The sequence below is a fragment of the Silene latifolia genome, chromosome Y (assembly GCF_048544455.1).
Source record: "Silene latifolia isolate original U9 population chromosome Y, ASM4854445v1, whole genome shotgun sequence".
Taxonomy (NCBI): domain Eukaryota; kingdom Viridiplantae; phylum Streptophyta; class Magnoliopsida; order Caryophyllales; family Caryophyllaceae; genus Silene; species Silene latifolia.
In genome coordinates, this window is record NC_133538.1 from 312,883,452 (window position 1) to 312,907,793 (window position 24,342).

Sequence of the window (24,342 nt, forward strand, 5' to 3'; positions counted from 1 at the left end):
AAAAAATGAAGGCCTGATTGACCATAAGAAAATGAGGCCTCAAATATGAATGTACAATTACACTATACTAGAGCTAATCAAAAGCGGGCTTGGGTCAGACACGGGTCGGGCCCAACTGCCGAAAAAGTGTCCGATGGGCCTTATTTTATAGCCCGAGCCCGTTAAGCGGGCCAGTTTCCATTGTCCGTACCCGCCCACTTCAAGAGAGCGGGCCGGCCCGCGGGCCTAACTAAAATCAAATACGAAAATTAGTGTTTCTATTGAAACACGAGTTTGTTATCGCACTAAAACTTAACAATTGTCTTTAAAAGCTTACCCTTAAAAAAGTATACTAATTTTCAAAAGATAAGTTTACTAGATTTTGGAAAAATACAAGTTTGGCAATGTTCTACTACAAACATCAAAAGTTCATTTTTACCTTGGTCTTTGTGCGGCATTGTTAGCGGTTACACACACTCCAGTGTAAATATTTGAAAGGTACGTACTATCTTTATACGACGTTAACATGTCCATTCTCGGCGAATCTTTATACGACAAGTGTAAATACTGACAATCTCCAACTTATACATAAGGCATAAGTATTCATTTGCGCTACCTAATTGATTTAAAGTGTACAAATTGTAAATGAAATGAGCAGAGAACGGCGGAGGATTGAGGGTTTGAGGACTTTTATGAGGTTACTTTTAATAGCGGGCCTAGTTTTCTTGTTCGTTACCCGTTTAATTTTTTATTTTTTTCGTCCAAGCACGCTATTTTAACGGGCCGAACGGGCTGGGCCGAACGGGCCGCCCGCACTTGATCAACTCTACACTATACTTCGAAGTTTGTATTGAATTTCACCAACAAAGCTTGTAAATTCCGTGACCAAAACCGGAGGTCCGGTTTCATCGCCCGTGGTTGCTTAGAGCCTTAGACGCCTTTGGTTGTTAAATATAGTTAGTAAGGATTATTTCCACATAGGCAAGTTCTCATTTATGACGGATGTGAACACATCACAAGCTTGTGACATGAGACAAGCTTGCAAGTGGGGAGGTGCTTATGACATGTCACAAGCTTGTGACCGTCATAAGCAAAACAAGATTTTCCACATAACATTGTACATTTAGCTGACGCTTATTTGTTGTTATGAACAAAGCAAGCCTTACGTGTAACGTGCTCTTTGTTTGGAGATTTGTAAATCCATGTTAACTAAATTTCAATAGATAAGATTGAACTTAAGTCCTCTATTTTTGATTAATTATCTATTACGAAGTACAAGTTTTTCTAACCAATAAGATAAAATTCGGTGCTAACAGAAAAAAACTTTTTATAGATTACAATATCTATATTTAATTTCTTTATTTATTTTCAATTGGCTTACATATTTTAATTATTCAATCCTCAATCATTGGACCCTATTTTCCCTCCATTAATAAAAGCCACCCTCCCCCATTTCTCAACCTCCCCTCCTCCAATATCTCTTCCTCTCTCTAAACCCTTTTCAAGCTCATCAACCTATAAAATATCCAAAAAATTATTCTAAATACAAGAAAATTAACTAAAAAAATTACTTTTCTTGAAAATTATAAAATTATAATGCCTTTGGAGCTTGAATTATTCTTATATGAAGAGAAAGTTGAAGGAGATTGGGAGAAAGAAAGATAGCAATTAACATTTTCTTGAACATCATTAAGGCAGGCATCAACTTGTTTCTTACTTCTTCGGGTAATAAATAAATAAATCGGTTTTTCTAACCTGTGCTCAGAAAGGCACAATGTTAATAACCTCTTTTATCTTTTTCTAGTTTTCACCTTTTTTATGATCTGTAATCTGTATATGTTTTTGAAATTTGATTCTATATCTTTTTATTAAAATCTGAATTGGGTACTTAAAAAGTTTTGATTTTGATCATTATTTTGCTTAATTTTGGCTAATTTGATTGCTTAATTATCAGCTGATTAGTTTCCTTAATCCTGAGATTTATCCAAATTTCTTTCTTATTTTAGTAATTTTGATTAGTTTTTCATACATGCTTTTCTTCTAAAAATATAGAATTGCATTCAATTTATTCAATACCTTGTTATGACTCCCTCCGTCCCGATCATTTGTTTACGTTTGATTAAAATACCCCTAACAAAGATAAACAAATGATTAGGGCGTAAGGATTACACAATAAGTCGTTCTATGATTTTGACGTACGAGATGAATTTCCTGAAATTTACAGGAAAATATAACAACAAAAACACAAGATGTCAGCAACAATTGTAAGTGAACCAATGATGGTATCAACCCAACAAGAATCATCATCGTCATCATCGTCGTCATCAATATCAATTCAAGTTCAACCCGAAATCCGATTCATAAAATGCGAATGTTGTGGACTAACAGAGGAATGCACCTGATAAGATTAGTAATCAATTCCTTGCCTTATTTCATTATACGTCATATGAATATATAGTACATATCGTGCTAGGGCTACAACTTAATACGACTCAATACGGGCCTTGGACTAGGCCATACAATATTGCCCTATTCTACTCTATTACCCCCCCCCCCCCCTCAAGTCGGAGCATACGGATTTAGTATGTCCAACTTGCTAACAAGAGACACAAACTGTGAAGTACCAAGAGCTTTAGTGAGAACGTCAGCTAATTGAACTTTGGTAGAGACAAACGAGGGGGCAATGAGACCAGACTGGATGGCATCCCGTACATAATGACAATCAATCTCGATATGTTTGGTACGCTCATGAAATACCGGATTCTGAGCAATATGCAGGGCGGACTTGCTATCACTAAATACCGAAACAGGAGATGGGTGAGAAACCCCCAAATCAGATAACAAGCCTTTAAGCCACGTAATTTCACATGTGAGAGCCCGTAGTGCACGATATTCAGCCTCTGCGGACGACAACGAAACCGTGGGTTGTTTCTTTGTTTTCCAGGAGACCGGAGACGAGCCCAAAAATACCAACCAACCCGTGACAGAGCGACGATTAAGCGGACACTTAGCCCAGTCGGAATCACACCATCCCGTGAGCTGTAGGTCGGATGCAGTAGGAAGAAATATCCCTTGCCCGGGCGTTCCTTTCAGGTAACGAAGAACACGGAGTGCGGCCTGCCAATGGTCTTGTTGAGGAACGCTCATAAACTGCGACAGTACATGTACAACATAGGATATATCGGGCCTTGTGACGGCGAGATAAACAAGACGCCCAACGAGACGCCTATAGGATTCCGGAGTACCAAGAGGAGGGCTATCAGAGCGACCCAGCTGATGGTGCTGCTCCATAGGCGTGGATGCAGGCTTACAGCCAAGAAGACCCGCCTCTGAGATAATATCTAAAGCATATTTCCGCTGACATAGGAAAATGCCAGTGGAATTACGAGCCACTTCGAGGCCGAGAAAATACTTCAGCTCACCCAGATCTTTCATATGAAAACATTTATTGAGATATGCCTTAAATTCGCCTAGGGCTGATAGATCATTGCCGGAGATAATGAGATCATCCACATACACCAATACATTCAAATGGACGGACTCGCGAACATAAGTAAACAACGAATAGTCATAATAGCTGTGATTAAAACCATACCGTTTAAGTGCGTGCCCAAGCTTTGCAAACCAGCACCGGGGAGCTTGCTTAAGCCCATAAAGAGATTTCTTCAAACGACAGACTTGCCCCGGAGAGGATGACGTGAACCCCGGTGGTAATTTCATGTATACTTCTTCTTCCAAGTCACCGTGAAGAAAAGCATTATGAACATCCATCTGATGGAGGTGCCATTTCTTTGCCGAGGCCACAGACAAGAAGGTGCGAACCGTTGTCATTTTAGCGACAGGAGCGAAAGTTTCATCGTAGTCCACCCCCTCGGTTTGGTGATTCCCAAAAACAACTAAACGGGCCTTTAATCGCTCAATGGAGGAATCAGATTTGTATTTGATTTTGTATAGCCACTTACTACCGAGAGCTTTCTTACCCGGAGGGAGTTCGGCCATTTCCCACGTATCATTAGCAATAAGAGCTTGCATCTCAGCTTGCATAGCATCTCGCCAGCCCGTATGCTTTGCGGCCTCTTTGAAAGATCGAGGCTCGGTGTGACTTAACAAGGCTGCCATATAGGAACGATGTGGGGGCGAAAATTTATTACAAGATAAATAATTTACTAGAGGATAAGAGGTACCTGAAGGGGACGAAGAGACATGGACATTCGAGGCACGAGATGGACTGTCATCGTCGGAGAACTCGGTCACATAGTCCTGAAGAGACCTGGTCGGTATCCTCACACGCTGCCTACGGCCTAAGGCAGCAGGGGTGGCGGCAGGTGTAGCAATGGGGTGATCAGGCGCGGCTTGCTCAGTGGTTCCAGGCGCAGCAGTTTCAGGCGGCTCGGGAATTGGAGCATCCGGAATTCGCGTATCATTGAGAGAATCAGAAATCTCATCCCATATTATACACGGTTCACTGGGTGTATGTGAATTAATGATATCCTGGGTGGAGTCAACATCATGGGTAGGCATTTGGAAAGGGAATTGTGTCTCATAAAATTTAACATCCCGGGACACGAAGAATTCTCGCCTGTCAAGATCGTATAAATACCACCCTTTTTTACCCGCAGGATAGCCCATAAAAACACATTTCCTACTCCGACTAGCAAACTTGTCTCCCTTGGACCGTTGATTATGGGCATAACAAAGGGACCCAAAAACCTTTAATATATCAAAATTGGGAGATTTATTAAATAAAATGTCATAGGGTGTTAACCCGTCTAACAGTCGAGAGGGTGTGCGGTTTATGACAAAGGCCGCAGCTAGAGCACACTCACCCCAAAATTGTATAGGTATACCCGCCTGAAATCGTAAGGCTCGTGCGACATTTAAAATATGTTGATGTTTGCGCTCAACTCGCCCATTCTGTTGAGGGGTACCCACACACGAGGACTGAAATAAAATCCCATTTGTGGCAAAATATGGTTTTAATGGGTGAAACTCGGTACCATTATCACTCCTCACAATTTTAATGTCAGCTGAGAACTGTCTTTTTATCATTGCAATAAATAGGAGAAATTTAGTGGGTACGTCAGTTTTCGCATTTAACAAATAAATCCATACGCCCCTCGAAAAATCGTCCACTAAAGTCAAAAAATATCGAGCACCTGACATGGAGGGTGTATCATAGGGACCCCATAAATCGCAATGAATGAGCTCAAAAGCACGGGCACTTCTATTATTGCTTAAAGGAAAGCTACTACGAATATGTTTAGCTCGGTGACAAACCTCACACGGCTTTGACAAATTTTGTTTGCTAGTACGTAAGAAAGGAAGCAATTTAACAACATTCTCTGACGGATGACCCAGCCTCGTGTGCCATAAGCTCAAGGATGACTCAGCCGTGACCTTGTTTATTTGTCCATCGTTAGTCCGCAAGTAATACAGTCCATCGTGCCTCTCACCCATGCCAATCGTCGCCTTCGTAACCCGGTCCTGTATGATACAAGTGGTAGCATTAGTAATAAACTCACAATTTAATGAGTCACATAATTGGGATGCTGAAATCAAGTTACACTTCAGTTGAGGGACAAATAATACGGAATCCAAATATAAATTACAAGTCAGCACCACACGACCCAATTGTGACGCGGAAACGGTCGACCCATCGGGTAAACCCACGACTTTACTGGATATGTTTTGCACATTAGTTAATAACGCAAAATTGCCCGTCACATGATAAGAGCAGCCCGTATCAAGTAACCACTTACCGGAATGAGTGTGAGTAGGAGTACCATATACTGTTATGCGAGAAGCGGAAGCATTTGGTGTAGACTCACCGGTAGCAGGAGGTGCGGTATTAACATTATTTGCAGCCGAATTACTTCCACCCTCACCCCTGCCATTACCCTCATCCCGAGGACGAGAGGAGCCACTCCTCCCCCCACCACGGCCACGGCCAGCCTTGTTACCGCGAGAACCCGGAGGTTTTATTCCCTTCAATTCATACCACCATTCGGGAATTTCATCTAGTAGGTCGAAACACATGCTTCGGTCATGCCCTTTTCGATTACAATTGCTTTGCACCGGTTGTTGTCGTTCGTCCGAATCGATTGAGAGGGGTCTTTAGGCGGCTGACGGGAATCGAACCGTGGTTTCACATTGAAAGTAGAAACATCAGTAGAAGTATCATTTGTGCGATCAATTCCCCGAACCCGTTCCTCTTGGGAAATCATATTAAATGCCCGAGCAACGGAGGGCAAAGGCACCTGGGATAAAATCACAGAGCGCAAGGACGAGTACGGGGTCGGGAGAAGACCAAGGAGAAACTGGTGGAGACGGTCGGAGGCACGACGAGCCGCATATTGCGTCCCACTAGTACACTTATCACAACAGTCACATGAAATAATTGGTTCATGGGAATCTAATTCATCCCATAATTGACAAAGCTTACCATAGTAAACAGCTACCGACATGTCCTCTGTTTGACGGCAATCGCGAAGTGCGGATTTCAGCTGCTGAATGCGGGACCCATCAACAACGCCAAATCGATCGTGAAGATCATCCCACATGCGTTTGGCATTCTTGTATTTTGGAAGGAGTGCACGGACTTCGGTGGTGATCGTATGCGACAGCCACGAAACAAGCATAGAATGTATTGTTTCCCAATCATCCACCGTACATGGAGGCTTGGGCTCGGTAAGGGTACCATTAACAAAGACAAACTTTCGACGGGACTTGAGCGCGACACTGACATCGTGCGCCCAATCGTCAAAATTGGTTAGGGTAAGACGGGTCGGAGTGATAGAATCCCCTGGTCGGTCTTGAGGACCGAGGAAGTATGGGGAGGAAGCATCGATTTTAGAACTCCCTTCGCCGTTGGTCATGGCGGCTAGGGTTGAATATCGTAGGATTTTTATTTTGTGATTTTTGAAGACACTGATACCATGATAAGATTAGTAATCAATTCCTTGCCTTATTTCATTATACGTCATATGAATATATAGTACATATCGTGCTAGGGCTACAACTTAATACGACTCAATACGAGCCTTGGACTAGGCCATACAATATTGCCCTATTCTACTCTATTAGCACCCCAGCTTACATCGAAACGATCCGAGAACGATATATGGGTAAATGGATATGTGGATTATGTTCCGAAGCGGTCAAGGACGAGGTTATTAAATCGAAGAGGTTAATTACTACTGATGAGGCTCTTAATCGCCACCTTAATGTGTGTAGGATGTTTCGGTCCTCGTGCCCGCCAGCTGGCGGTGACCCGACCGCTCATTTGATCAAAGCTATGCGGTCTATACTTCGTCGTAGCTTGGATAGTCCTCGGGTTAGGTCGACCCCGGTTAGTCCTAATAGGGAGGGTAAATTCCGCCCTAAGCTCACTAGGTCCGAGAGTTGTTACCCGAGCCTTTGATAAACTTATTATGAGACCGTCTACACTCTACTGGTCTAGGGCGAGTGACAACCATGTTATGAGTTATATATGACTTGGATTGGAGAAATAATTGACAAAATCGAGTTATTTTCAGGTCAATTGTACTTGGACGAGGAGCTAATGTTGAGAAAAAAATCGTAAATTAAAAAATGGTTTAGTGAACTACTCTTATTTGCTAGAAATAGCGCCTTGTAATCTATTCTATCTATCTCGATTATTTGTTTTATTTTATATTTACTGCTAGAAGTATTTAACAAAAGGTAACAAATGATTGAGACCGACGAAGTAAAACTATATCAAGCAATTTTGTGGGTATGGATAAGAAAATGTTGTAAATTTGGTTAGTGGTTACAACAAAATTGTTCTTGGTTTGGAATAATTTACTTTACAATTAGGATGATCATGTTTTTTAACTTTAGATTTGGATTGACATGAACATTCTTTGTGCTAGTCACTTTTTATCCTTTCACGCGTATTTCCTTTGCCAAAAAAGATTAATCGATGCTGACGTGAATATCCCTTAATGAAGTACGGGTATGTATGATATAAACTCTGAAACGTTCTCTCTCATTCAATACTCCCCCATCGAGTCTATAGTTTACATTTACTTTATTTTTCTATTCGAAAATAAAACAAATGTAAATTATTCACGGTGATAGAGAGAGTATGTAAAACATTATTTTAACAAATACTCTGTAACCATTTTAGATTTTCGGGTCAGGTTGGGTTTGGGTTGGGTTATTATTGAATCAGGTCATTTCATCCTTTCAAGTCAATCGATGTGTCGGGCAAGTCGGGTTCAGGTTGGGTCTAGTTACTTTACCGCACTACTCCAATAATTTTACCAATAAGTTTAATTTTCGATTATTATTTGGTTTAGTTACTTTGATATTAAATCAAACATTGGACTTATATTAAGTTTAATAATTGTCCGATCATCAATCTTATCGGGTCGGGGTCAAGGGGGGTTCAGTTCACTGATTATCGGATTATATCGAATATCAGGTAAAAAACAGGTCGAGTAGAGTTGATTTCTCGAGTTACTGGATTTTCGATTAAGTTGGATCGGGTCAAGTTTGCAGGCTCTAGGCGCACACATAGCTTCGTAAATTTAGTCTTTTGTGGTACCATTACGAGTATTTAGGGTAAGATTATTGACAGTCTTGAGATAAGACGTTGGTAAGTTTGTCGAGACAAGACTCACTTAAAACTACCAATAATCTACCTTGGTCTTGACAAAGTCTTAAGTCGAGTCTTGTAAATTCAAGACTCAAGTTAAGACTTTGGGTGAGTCTTGACCCCACTTTCAAGGGAAATTATCCAATGAGTGGATCTCACGTGTCATTTTTTTTTGTAAAAAAAGGAAGTGAAGTGGAAAAGTAGAGTTTGAAATACGTCTGACGGACAATGTATAAAGTCTAAGATAAGTCTGAACAAAAAATAAATAATACTCCCTCGACAATTTAATGTTCTTTCCATTTCTCTATTATATGTGAATAATATTTTAATGAAATGGGAAGAACATTAATGTGTGAAGGAAGTAGAAGTAGTGAAAAACTAATATAGCCAAGTTTTAAGATTTAAAAGAGTTTTACCGATAATCTTACCTTTTTAAACTACTTTCAAGTTTCTAGTGTGAGTGCACTACGAGAGACTTGAAAAAGGAGTGTGGATGACGACATGAGTAGTTGGACTTGTTATCATCAAAGGGTAAAAAGAGGATTTTTATGTGTGCTTAAAAAGATTACAAATTTTTGTCAAAAAAAATGTGAGTATTTTACGATAATTTATTATAAATTATTATCTGATAAATAAGAATTTATGGATAGTTACATTTTATTGTAAAATGATTATATTTTTTCCGTCATAATTATTAATTAATGACCCGTCACAAGGTACTAAAGGAGATCAACTGTAAAAAGATAGGTAAAGGGTCAAGATTCTGTAGATATGATTTAGCAATACTTTGAAGAATGTAGACACATGAATAACTATCACAAATTGTCGTTATAGATGGAAATATCCGTCTATAGTTATAAACGGGTCAAATATTCACCCATTTTAAGCATAAGACAAGTAACAAGTTGTATGGTGGGGCCCAAAAATATCACCATTTTAAACATATTTGACCCGTCTTTCACTTTAGGCGGATATATCCGTCCATAATAAGGCTAATATGAACGATATGTTCTACTAAAAATAGTAATATGTCACATTATGTTGTCCACGAATTACGGTACAAATATATACTCCGTTTGAATGACCACCTAACAACTAACAAATTCTATAGCAAGTCTCCAAGTCAACAAGTCTCATTGAAGACGGACATATTTGCCGCAAGTTGAAAATGGGTTAAGTAATACTCAAGTGAGTAGATAAGATAAAAACAGAATGCCCAGGGAGTAGGGACTAGGGAGTAGCATTCTACTTTTGTTTTATCTACCCACTTGAATATTACTTGACCCATTTTCAACATGTAACGGATACGCCCGTTTTAACGAGAATTTGTGCAAGTTCTATTATTCGAGTCACGTTGAGCAAGTTTGTTAGCTTTATGGTGGGCATGTCAATATGTCATGGTAGATTGGTGGCTAGTTTGTGTCGTTTTTTCTTTCAGAATTTATTGAATTGTAATATTTGTCAAATGAATCGAGATATTATCGAGGGTGGAAAATAATCTGAAAATAATCTTGGATTTTGATTTTAATTTATCATCAAAAAATATTATTGACACTTTAAAATATAATGGTATAACGTTTTATATGTTATAAATTTAAAAAGAACATGTTATCAAAGAATAATAATGAAATAATAGGTTTTTTTTTGTGACAGGTATATTCGTTACAAGTTTGTGACGAGTCAAATATCACCCACACGAGAAGATAAGACAAAAATTAGAGCGTTTAGAGAATTACAAAAGTTTGTGACGGATATTGTCCGTCACAAATGAGAATTCGTGATAATGAAAAGGTCATCGCATGCAAAGATTACTAATAAAACAATACCTTTTAGTGATAAATTAGTACGTTTATTATAAAAATAAACACCGATTAAAGGCATCACTTGGACCATGGTGTTCACCGATCCAAAATTGTGTCGAATCAGACCGACCGATTAAGCCGAAGACCGAAAATAAAAAATAAACCGGTCCGATCTAACCAGTCTGCTCCAGTCTTTTTTAGGGGTTCAAACCACTTTATTACACCAAAGGTTTGCTCGAACCGGATGACTGCAATTTACAAATCTATAGAGCGAACCGAAAGAAACCAGTCCAGTCTGATTGGCCCGGTTTCTCGGGTCGACCCGGTTTTTGAACCGCCCTGCTTTGGACAATAAAAAGATTATGAAACATATAAAAAATTACTCGCATAGAAGTTAGGAGGTGTTTGGTTGGGAGATTTGGAATGGAATAAAATGGATTCTAGTCTTTCTAGTGTTTGGTTGGGCACTTTGGGACGGGGTTAGAATCCATCAGAATTCTAATTCCACCTCAAGTCCTCAACCCCTTGAAATTGGAATGCCATACCCACCTCCTTCTCATGGATTCAAACTTCATTCCTTTATGTTTATTTTTCTAATGAACCAAATATGTTTTGAAAGGTATGAAATTGGAACCTCATACTTCTATAGTTTCTCATTTTCAATCCATTCCAATCTTAAGCAGCGAACTAAACAGCCCCTTAATCTTTTATTTAGTAAGAGACCGTTTCTCTTAAATACTTTCGTACTATGTTTTTTTTTCTGGTGTAAATCAGGTGTCAATTTACAAATAACTTGATAATAGTTGACCCGAAAATGACCCGAGCCCGAAATGACCCGGTCTGACTCGTTTGACATGTTTGCCAGGTCTAGCTCTCACGAAGAGGCCAGGTAAACGACTGGCCAAAGAATTTGCTCCATTCCCATGAGCAGGAATCGTACCCCTGGCCTCATGATTAAGGGGTGAATTGAGCAATCACTATACCAAACGCATTTAGTTGTACTTCCGTACTATGTTAAAGGTATACGTGAATACAGTTCTAATCAAGGGCGTCTAATACCCGGGGCAACCACGGGTGGCGGAACCAGGCCTCTAATTTTGGCCACTGAATTTATATCCTTTACTGATAAAATTCAATACAAACCTCAACTTATTGTACACTTATACATTTATATTTAGGACCTTATTTTGTTATGATACACCGAAGCTCCATTTTACTTTAAGACTCTCTCACATTGTGGCGTAAAGTCGTAAAGTATTGCTCATGACTTGAGTCACGAGCATTAAGAGAATCAAAATTTGATGTAGTTTATGACATGCAGTCAAGGAATAAGTCCAAAAACGGTCTTCCTTTTGATGTAACCTTTATTTAGTTAAATTCTTACTTGCTACTCGACTTATATAATACTCCTATAATAATGGCTAGCTAGCTAGTTTTGATCAAATTACAGATTTGATCTGACCACTCATAGTGTAAAAGTACAAGGAACAAAGGGCGAAAGTAACTATACAAGGAAGTTGCTCTAGGTTTGTTAATACTTAAGACTAGTCCTCTGGCTAATGCTTGAACATTAATATCCGTTACAAGCTGAAGACGTCTCACAAAAAGAGAGAGAGGACAAGGTGGGGTATCTCCCATGTGCTTCCCCACTCACCTCTCATAGGTATTTTGTGAGAGGAAATGGTATTGTGACGGATATCGCCGTCTTCAATGAGAATATGTGTTCTTCGTAAGCTATCTACAATGACTGATCTTGAGGCAAAAAAAAAAGGGACTGAGTTTCAAGTTTGAACCTAGGTTCCTAAACTCAAGGTTGAACCCAACCTCTCAAATTTATTTGACGAACCTCGATCTCATTAGGTAAAGCACTCCGTATATGACATGCATAATAATTACTCCATATGAATATATGATAGTACAAGTATATATGATGACACCTGAGAATTGTGACAGAAGAACATGAAATAATGTATGTGTTGCATGGTTCGCTGCATTTAACAGAAAATGCCACAATATTTATTCCAGTCAAACATATCAGACTAATAATACATGCAACACAATGAGGACCTTCACGTTCACAAACAAATCCTAGCATCACGACAGATTTCATCTTCAAGATTATTTCATTTATATCGTCGGGTCGTCTCTTTTAAAATGGACGGATATAATCGTATGAAAATTTAAAGGAGTAGAAATAACACATAAATTATGTCAATGGAATACTCGAAAGTTTTTGCTAATCCTTACACATTTTGCATGCGCATCATCTATTTTTTTATCCATTTTAAATTTAAACCAAATATACCTGACTTAAACATTTGTATACAATCTATATGGACATGATATGCCATAGTCGATATATAGGAATATGTTTAAATATTCGATGTATATTTCATATTATATATTTATATTGTGTTATCATAAATCTCAACCCCTTCTATTTATAAAACTGTTGTATGGTAAATGGAATAATATAGAAAAGCCTTTTGACGAATTCGATCCTCCAATCATTCTTTCAAGTATAATAATAATAATAATAATAATAATAATAATAATAATAATAAATAATTAAAGGTAGTTATGTAGTGGATTATACACGTAAGTCACATTATTGGGCAATCTATGCCTTAAATAAGCATGCACAATATGGTGTACTTCATTATGAGTTATGAAAAACAATGATGATTAACAGATTAAGTGAAACGATTTCAATTCATCCTTTAAGACTTTTAAGTTTTAACTTACAAAAATGTACTTTATTTTAGTTGTAAAGAGTGAAAACAAGAATTATTGTTCAACCTCCAATATCATGATAATCTTATATTTTATGAAAGAATTTAATTTATGGAAAAATAAGGAGCAGAACCAACCAGGGGTCTTCGAGCCTTTTGGGTGTTATTAGCCAAGCCTTGCGGCCAAATAAGTCTGATCAAACAGAAGAAGTAGTTTTGTATGTTTTCATAAGTTCATGCATTTTGTTTTTTGTTACTTCTTTTTCTATACGGATTAGACGACATGTGGTATCGACCATATTTTGGACTTCATACCACATGTCAGTATCGCTCTCTTTTGTATCCTAAGTTATTGATTAATAACTTAATAAACTCCTAAAATTGCTATTAAAATGAATTTGCAAAGTTTATGTGACAAATTCTATAGGTCGTCGTCCTTGAAAGTTGAAACAATGGTCAATGCGCGTATATGGACAAAATCCTCTAAATCATCAACATCAAAACGAAGTCGTTTTAGCTTACGTTTAAAAACAGATGAAGGTAGTTTACCTAATCAACATGATTAAATGCATATCTTTTGACATTTTGGTCTTCAACCACATGATTACTTATGACTTGCGGACTATTTTTTACTAAGCATCTTTTTTTTTAGGATACTTTATTTATCGTCAGTTCCTCACCCATTATTCCATTACTCTTAGGAAAATCAATCTAATTAACGAGTAAATTTGTACTGTATGGAGTTGTGGCCATATATTATATTTCCTCCCCTTTGTTCAATTCTATACATTTGCTTTAGAAATATATATCAATACTCGTTTTCTTTTGTTCAAAGTTTACTCTTAGGAAAATCAATCTAGTTATATATTAATAAAAATTATAAACTTTTAATATTCATAATGCACCCGGTAAGACAATTTAAATAAGATTTCACATAACTATCTTTAATGTTATATATTAGAAGTTGTATCGAAGATTCTCCCTACTTATGAATAGTTTGAGGTGTCAGTCGGGTCGGGTCATATCGGGTCGTGACTACATTCGGGTCGGGTTTGGATCACTTATGGATCCGGTTAGTCGGGTCGGGTTGGGTTCAGGTCGTTGTCGGGTCGGGTCATTCATATGGAGTCATCGGGTCAGGTAATAGATATTTTAATACGGAATAGATAGTTTCATAGATTACTATTTTTACAACATTACGGAGTATAAATTATGTAAGAATAGGGAGTCAATTGTAGGTTTTTCTTTCTCACTTTTATCTCTTACCCAACTTTAAAATCTACATTGGCCCAACTAATAAACACAGTAAACGGTTGAATAAAACAATCTCGACGATATTTACAGGCCTTAAATTATGGCGCTGTTTGGTAATCAGCAGATTAATATTAGTAGAAGCAGATTGATCAAGCAGATTATAAATGACAGATTGGATTAACAGGTTTGACTAGTATATTTCAATTAGCAGATTTAGTAGAAGTGTTTGGTAATTAACAGATTTTGGTTAATAGATTGTTGTATCTATGTGTAGATTGTTGACGGATTTATATTTCACAATCTACTAATGTGAATATGCAGGGTATAGCAGCATGTTAGAAAACAGTAGATTGAGCTCCAATCTACTTTTTCAATATGCCATGTACCAAACACTCAATATTAGGATATTAGGCCCATTAGGGTTTGCCAAACTAGGATTAGGGTTTAATAAAATGTGAGCTATTATAAATAGCCCACCATATATTATGTAAGACAACATTATTATCAATACAATTACCTTATGCAATTCTATTCCCTCTATAAACTTATCATGGTATCAGAGCTCATGGTCGAAAAAACTAAAACAAAGGCATGGGCATGAAAAAAAGAAAAAAAGAAAAATTGGGCCAGAAAAATTGCAGTTGGACAAAAGACTTAAAAAAATCCAATCTGCCTGAACAGGGACCTCACATGTGAGGGGGAGTGTCAATATACAGTTCACCCATGATAAAGGCACATGTGAGTATCCCACATTGAAAAAAGAGGAGAGAGTTGTTTATCATATAAACCAAGGAGTTACTCCACCCATTGCCAATTGGTTTTGGGATGGAACGTCCTTGGGCTTATTAGTCGGACTCTCTCTCCTCCATGCGGGTGCGGCCCAGGCCCGATAACAGAACTTATCATGGTATCAGAGCCTCTCGCTCTTTAGGCCTAAATCAAAATTCGCCCTTGTCGGTGGGTGTTTAACTTAGCTATCATGCCCACCGGCGGGATCTTAACAAACAAATCAAGTTTTCCGTTTTTCCCTTTTAATATATTAGGTTCAAGAATGAATAAATTCAAATCAATTCATATTGATATGATCAATTTTTTGGTTATTGGACCAGTACGGCCAGTAGTCATGAGCATAGGCAATATTTTTTTGATGATTAGTGCTTTATGTCATTCCAAATCCTTAGAAAAACTCCAACCCAAATCATTTTCTTCCCTTTTTTTGGCAAATCTAAAAAAATAAAAAATAAAAAATGCAATTTCCTCTGTCGTTCTTCCATTCAATATGACAGATCTAAGAAATCTTATTTCTTTAATCAAGGTGGTATTAAATTTACTGGCGAGTTACGCATGAAAAATTTACTGGCGAGTTACGCATTGAAAAAAAACTGGCGAGTTACGCAAGAAATTTGTCTGGCGAGTCCAATATGCACCCTTACCAACCAACTTGTGAAAACGAAGAAGATTGCTGAGAATTTTTTTTTTTTGAAAGAAGATCAAGATGAGGAGAAGAAGACGTGTTTTTTTTATATCGATTATGATTTTCTTGTATTTCTCCAATCGTAAAGTTCGTACTATGTACTGCCTTTACGATTGCGGGAGGGTATTAGGATATTAGGCCCATTAGAGTTTGCCAAACTAGGATTAGGGTTTAATAAAATGTGAGCTATTATAAATAGCCCACCATATATTATGTAAGACAACATTATTATCAATACAATTACCTTATGCAATCCTATTCCCTCTATAAACTTATCACTCAAAATAGTAGATTGGTGAGTTAAACATGCTAAAAGCCTTGAATATGCTGAAAATTTCTCAATCCGCTGTTTACCAAACACCTCCTATACCGTATTTAGATTTTAGATAGATTTTGAAATTAGAATCCTACTCGTATTGGACTCACTTTCGATCAACATAACTTTTACATAAATAGAATAAATAAAATTATTTACACAAAGCCCTACTTTATACTTTAGTAGACGGTAATTATTATCTTGTAGAACAGCCTATAGACTATAGTAATTGGAAAAAACATTACTCCGTAATAGAGTAGAGTTTTGTTTCATCATCGAAGCCTTTGACAGTCCTCCGAAAAATCAACTTAGACCCGAAATCGATTTAAAAATTATGGGTAGAGGTGGCGGTGGTAGTTCAACTAGGTTTCGCGCTGTGAGATGTTATTAATCCTCCCTCAATGGGCTCAGTCTCTTTTGTATTTATTTATAACTTAAATTAATTAAGATGTTGAAAAGCTATTTAATTATGGTTATTGTTTAGGAAGGTTACATAGACACGCAATTCAGGTCGTTTCTGGTTGCGGAACCAACTTTTATAGTTAGAGATAAATCAGATAATAGGAGTAGATTATAAATAATAATAATAATAATAATTAAATCCCTTAATTCTGCCACGGGCATCAATCAGGCGTGGTCGCCCCCGAACCCTGACAAATTTTAATTTTAAGGTTAATATTTCGATTTAGCCCTTAGCGTCGATTTGGTTTCGCTTTTATTCTCGACGTGTTGGAGATTCGACCGTTGTATTAATTTTCAAGCCTGTAAACATACTGCTAATTGAGTATTATTGGATTAGGAACGTGTGTTAGCTTACGATTAGGAGACGTACGACTTTCCGTACATGTGTGATTCCTAGTTAGCTTCTTAGTTTCGAATAATTGCATCAACATTTGATCCGTTAGTCCGCTTGGTGTTCATACTAGTTCAATTAGTAGTTCTGATTAAAGTCTAATAATAATTTGGTTCGCTTTGCTAGAAAAGGAGTGCGGGTCAGATGCAGTTGGTAAAGGTTACGAGAATTGTAATCGCCTCTTGAAGAGGTACACAGAGGTGAGTTTCTTACTTAAAACCATGGTGTCGGTTGTCGAGTACATCAGCATCAGACCTGGGTATACGACTATAAGTACGTTAAGCATATATATTCCTGCTGTATGGTCGAAACTGATGCCAGGGTGTCCTGTATCCCCATTTCAGTCTTGATCACTAGGCCATGACCTCATTGATTAGCGACCAAAAAGAGCCCGTCCCAAATGAGAATTTGCATATAGAACAAATACAAAAATGTCCAAACTTTTACGACTATTAATTAATGTCGGACAAGAAGAAATTCAACAAAGCATGGACAAATTTGCCGCATGTACACTAGAACTGATCATGGGCTAGGCCCATACAAGCTTGGGCTGGACTATCAGAAAAAAAAAACAGTCCGTTTATGAGGGTTGTGTCATGTCGTGCCAATGTGTGGGCCTATTTCGTGAGTCTAACCTCAGTCCAACTGGGATAGCTCAGACTTTCAGAGTTCAAGGAGGTCCTAAGATTTACGAGTTACGACTTATCGAATGAGATAAGTAGCCTAATATTGTTCACTAGTACCATAAATACATGCTTAGTTTATAACATTTGTTACACGGTAAAAAAAATGATAAAGTATATGAAATGGTCGGTAAAAAAAAAAATATATCAATTTTAGAACATGCTTAATCTTGTACCCATGGGCCCTGGATTTAGAGCTGGCCCGGCTTGGCCCGACTTTCGGTGTCTTTCCGCACACGACCAAGCCCAGCCCGCCCAGGCCTTTCTCCCCTGCCTGGCCTGGCCTGGATCATGAATCCCAAACCCGGCTCGCCCTTGGCCCACCTATTTAGTAAAAATAAATTACATAGGTCCGTCAATCCGGCCAGCCCTCCACCCCACCACGGGTCTGACCCGGGTGAAACATACTCCCAGCCCGGCCAGGCCTGCCCCTCCCCCTGGCCGGTTCAGGGTCAGCCCGGCCCGAAGACAGCTATACCTGGATGCAATATAGGCTTTCTTATAATTTTAAGGTGGTGATTTTCGCAATACACATTTTATTTGTGCATTCACGCCAAACCATGACCCTAATCCAGCCTAAAATTACTTTGGGCCCTTTGGACTCCACATGGCTGTTTCAAGACTAAATTCATGGCCTAAATGCGGGGCTGGACCGAGCCAATGGGCTTGGCCAACCAAACCGAATGTACACTATACATCTAGGCCCAATTCATTTATCAGTACTCATGGCTAGTTGGTGTTGTAGTCTGATAAAAACCAAGGAAAGAGGAGGTAAACAATAATTATTTAATAACAAGGGCACCAACTTTATTTCGGTTGGTAAATTACATAAATTACCGACTAGGCAAAAATCAGATTTGATTTTAATAGTGTCACATAAATTAATTAAACAATAGGTATTGTTGAAGACGGATATATCTATCTTAAGGATAAAACGGATTAAATATCACCCCACTTGCATGTGTGGGAAAATATTTTGCTATTTCCAATGCATTGGACTTTTGTCAAATTTGTAATACTTGACCGGTCTTAAGCTTAAGAGAGATTATAACCCGTCTTAAGTGAAATTTGTGATTGATTAATCAAATGGAGAAATGCGGCCACGTAGTAAACAAAAATGTAGGTTGGTTGTGCAGTCCCAACTTTTTGGTAAGAAACAAGGAATAGGCGTGGCCGGTTAGATAACGGTAGTTGCAAAACTTGAGAACGGCTACACATATCGTTGTACTTGACTCCGTACATGTTTCTTTTTCTAACTTCCTTTTCAATTTCAATCTTCGTATTTACTTTTGTGGCCGGCGTAAATAAACTTGAAAACGGCTACACATATCATGTGTCACGACTCATATATTTTATTAACGGGTTAAATACTACTCACATGAAAGATAAAATAAAAGCAAAGTAGAAAGTGTCAAAGAAAAGTAGCATTTTGTTTTGCCTTATCTACCCATGTGGGTAGTATTTAACATGTCACAAGCTTGTGACGAATATTACGTCACAAAGGAGACTTGCTGTTTTGACAGCTCTAACCTTATGTCTCATTTGTTATATTCTTACGTTTCCCGTAAGTCTAAACGATCATTTATGTTCATTTACATATATACCCGATGAAATGAATGTAGTTCGGAATATATAGAATTTGTGTTTTTAGTTACGACTAGAGTACATGGGAAAAACAACAAATTTGTGTTATAATGAATATTTGGGATGATACTTTACCCGTTTTATTGTTAAGCAGGATATTAAGGGAGACGAATGCATTTTTAATATGCACCAAACACATATGTACTCAAATTGGCGTGACCCGTTTAAAAACCTAGAAATAACTAGATAGTATTCCGTATTTCGCACGACCTGTTTTTATATTTTGTTACTGTAATTGTAGAAAATAAAAATATAGTCGATATATAATGTTGTTTAAGATTAAACATATAAAATAAAACAGATTGAACTTTATCAACTAAATATTTTCTTTTTTAGGTTTAATTTCAAAGTATTTAAAATAAAACATTAAAAATATTTTAAACGAAAGTATAGTTAGTTAGGCATAATCAATGTTGTTTATACTTGACATATACATATGTAATTGAAATAGCAATAATAAAATGTATTATGTTTTCTACTTGTTCGTGTTTGTTATAGCACAATTGTATTTAATAATCATTACGTTTGTTGTGACTCTTCAAATGCACTCACTATCACAATATACATACATACTTGTTTCACACTATTTAAAAACTCCTAAAATCTTGTTGTGTACTTTGCTCTTATATGTATATAATTTTTTTGCAATATAATTTGCTCATTATTCCATGTTATAAAAAATTACCTTTTAGTAATTAATTTTTTTTAATAAATACAATGGCTTTTAAAGATATTTATCCGTGATGGATCTAATGGTCTAAGTTTTGTAACATTTTCAAAAAAAAAAAAAAATCTTACTTAAATGTAAAGTATTGTGAGACACTCACTTAAATTATCTATATGTACATCAAAATATTTTAATAAGTATAATGCAAATTATACTCAATTGAAAGCATTTTTCGTGATAAACGTAATGAATTAAATTTTATATTTTATATCAATTTTTGTTTTTAAAATTTAGAATCGAATCGTGGTACATTTTTAGCGTGATATAATAAATGACATAATAAACTATAATTAACAGTCTGCGGAGATTTATGCAACATTTATTATGTTCATATTTAATAACCAGCTGTAGTTAATGCGTGTAATTAAGGTTGTATACGCTACGTGGCGCATTCAGAGCATTTCAACCCAATTATATATATATATATATATATATATATATATATATATATATATATATATATATATATATATATATATATATATATATAGATATATAAGATAAAATAAAATTGTATACTTAGAGCAAGTCCAATGGTGTAGCTTAGAGACTTACTTGCAATTTCTTAAAATTGCAAGCTAGTTGTTACACCATTGGAGATGTCCAACTAGATTAACTTGCCTTAAGCAACAAGCCTCATTAAGCTAGTTGCTTAAATGAGCCCACAATATCATATCAACCAATGACAAATTAGTTTTTTTTTTCATAATTTTAATTTTATTAAAATTTAATTAGGTTTGATTTTTTTTCACAAACTAGCTAAACCATTGGAATGAATTTGTCAAGCTACAAATTTTTTGCTTAAAATATGATGTGGATTTGTCAAGCTACAAGGTAATTGCTTACCATTGTACTTGCTCTTAGAACATTTCTAATGGTTTGTTTCTAGGGACCTGCTTGCAATATTTGCAAAAATTTTTACATATAGCTTACCATTGAGGTTGGAAATTTATGTGTAGCTTTCAAGCATTGTAGCTTTGTCAAACTATATGGATTGCTTAAAAAAAAACAAAAGCGAAATTGTCTCATTGGTTGAAAATAAGAATGTAGACTCATATAAGCTACAAGATGTTGTAGTTTGTCGTTGGAGCAATACGTAACCGGAAAGAAGCGTAGCTTGAGAAGTCGATGTGGCAAATTAATAAGCTACATCGAATTTTAGATGCCCATTGGAGTTGCTCTTAAAAGAACCCGGAAAGAAATGGCAAAGAATGATAAATTTTGTTGGATGTAGTGTTGAAAAGAAATGCTTTATGTAACCATATTTCAAGACTTAATTAATTTTCCTATGAATGATAGACGCCAATTTCAACATTTATTTGTTATGTTGTTATCCTATTAGTGACTTCTTAACATAACGTATTATCTTTAGAGTGAGAAAATCTCTGTAAAACGAGTTTACAATAAGATTTTTTTTCTTTTAGTTTAACGAAATGTGCACTTGGTCGCATTATAATAGAGGGGAGAGGGCAATCGAACCTGAGACTTATTGTCCATAATACCTCCGTCTTAACAACTAGACTAAGACAAGAAGATATTATGAAAGCAGATAGCCAAGACTTTTATGCCTTTATTACGTAAAAATGATGGTTAGTAATTTGGATATTCTACAGTGTACCCTCGAGTTTTTCGGTATTCTATGTTGTACCCTTACATTTTTGAAATTCTATGATATACCCCTAAATTCCTGACTTATTTCTCCATCATAACCTCCTTCATATCTCCATTAACTTTATCATTATCAAACAACCGTACTTTAATCTTTATTTTGACTCATTAATGGTGTATCCCCATCTTATATGAGAAACATCACAAATCACTTTTAATAAGTACAAACTAATATTAAAAACTTCCGCTATGAAGCATGAAATGATAATAGAGATTTGATGAGTTTCAATTAAATTTGTATACTATTTGGTGGGTCAATGTGTAATTCGGCGAACTAATAAGTAAATGAGTAGATAATAGAGTAATTGAAATGGTAAATAAGCGATTTAAAGATCAATTAAGAAACTAAGTTAGTAAAGACAATAAATAATGTCATGCTATAGACTAATGTATAGAGTTTCCGGGTATACCATTCAATTTTAAAAATGTAAGGGTATAACATTAAAAACCGAAAAATTCAAGAATATGTTTTGCTGATTGAAAAATTGATACTCGAGGAGCACTAACTTTAAAGATAAGAGTTAAATTACTAGTGTATTTAGGGCATAGTAAGCTCTAATATTACTACATAATTACATTTTTTATCGTAAAAATAAGTAAATAACCTTGAAAATACAGAGTAATTAGTATATTTACGACATAAAAATTAAGGATTTCGGCCATTGCTTTAACATTTTTATTGTTGAGACGGTTCTTTCATAATAGTTATTCAAAAAAAGTACTGTGAAAAATAAGCAGTGATACAGTCGTCACACCTAAGACGTATGTCGTTAATGAAAGCACAAAAGATACCAGACCGTTTTCTCTATTTTCGTTTTGATTTATTTTCATGTAATGTGGTGTGACTAATGCTACAATTAATTAGTATTAGTTTGCCATATGAATGCTTACTACGAATTTCGGCTAAAATAATAATTGTCAAACAAAATTATTGACACAGACACCTTATCTATAAATAAGACAATAAAGCACTAAAATTACTCCATCTGACCGGTTATTTATTTAACTATTCCATTTATGCGTGTTTCATTCATTTGTTTATCTTTTTATATTGAGAATATTTAAGGTAATTTAATCATCCATATAAGGGGGCAAATTATATCCTACTCCCAGGAGTAGGGAGTAAGATACACCCATGGTAGTTAGGGGGGAAAAAAAAAAAAACTACCCACTACTTCTCTCACAATACTTTTTTTTTCTTTTCTAAATTACTCAATTTATCAAATTTAAAATCCTATTGAATTTATTAAATTCGTAGTTTTCTTTCATCTATTTGTATTCGAGTTTTATCAAATTTACAGTTCATAGTCATCAAATTAGACCGATATTAGCTAAACTCAAAGTGAATATAACAGTGTCATAAAATGAATATCACATTACATAACACACGTTCATCAAATTACACTATCATATTCATTTAATTCAACGTGAATATAATTGTATCATAAGGTGAATATCACACTAAATACTACATATTCATGAAATTATATTATCATATTCACTAAAATCAAAATGAATATAATAGTGACTTATGATGAATATCACACTTGATAAGACATATTCATCAAATTAAATTATCATATTCACTAAATTCTGAGTGAATATGATAGTGTCATATGATGAATATCACACTCGAAAACACAAATTTAATCATAAATAATGAGAGATAAAACATAAAAACTCAATTTAATTTACGGTATTATACAACTTTTAGGGTTTATGTAATTTCAACGCAAACCCGATAAATTAAAATTTAATTAATCAAAACACGAAGTAATTTTAACACATACCTGATAAGTTAGAATTTAATTAATCAAAACTCGAATCAAGATTACAAAACCACTGTGTTGGATGGAAAATTAAATTTTATGGAGGATTTTTTTTGATAGAAACGGAAGACGTAGTTTGAAACAGTAGAAAGAAAGAGTTTATGGAAAGTGATAACTGTTAAGTAGTGGGGGACTTTTGTTATTTAATTTTTTTTTTTTAATATTGGGAGTAGGAAGTACCATACACATGGGTGCATGGTATAAGAATTGTATAATCATTGTCCACTTGTCACTCAATAACACCTAGAAGGCTACAAATGGTCATCTTCCTACTCCCTGATCTATGTATCAAGATCAAAGGTAAAGCACTGACGAGAAAAATGAGTAAGTGACTTTAAATAATAAACGAAGTATTAATGAAATCTTATAAGCATCAGATCTGGGTCGTCAAATGAATTTGAGAGATATGTTTTTATATTGACATTTTATTATCTTACGGAGTATTAAACTAATTATTTGGTTAAAAAGCTTTTTGAGCCCCAAATTCTGAACTTTTTTTTTTGAATTTATAATTAAACGGTTTTTGTATAGCATGCAATATTGTTAAATTAGAATAAACAACCTTTGCAACTTTATACAACATATTTGCAAGTCGTTATTATTCCTATAAAGTGACATTTCATTTTCGAAACTCTATATATTTCATTCGGTGCGATTTACAAATATCATATGATCATATTATTTTGACATAGATTGGCGAATCACTAAGAGCCAAATATTCATTATCACATGTGAGTTTTTTCAAACCCATTAATTTATAC

The 24,342-nt window shown here is 35.9% G+C and overlaps 1 protein-coding gene across 1 annotated transcript; it reads left to right on the forward strand.

Moving 5' to 3' along the window:
- Positions 1-6,852: 6,852 nt before the first annotated feature.
- Positions 6,853-7,582, forward strand: LOC141631204 (uncharacterized). Its single transcript, XM_074443905.1, has 2 exons — positions 6,853-6,874; positions 6,990-7,582. The coding sequence occupies exons 1-2, from the start codon at positions 6,853-6,855 to the stop codon at positions 7,397-7,399; spliced, it is 432 nt and encodes a 143-aa protein (XP_074300006.1). The 3' UTR covers positions 7,400-7,582.
- The last annotated feature ends 16,760 nt before the right edge of the window (positions 7,583-24,342 follow it).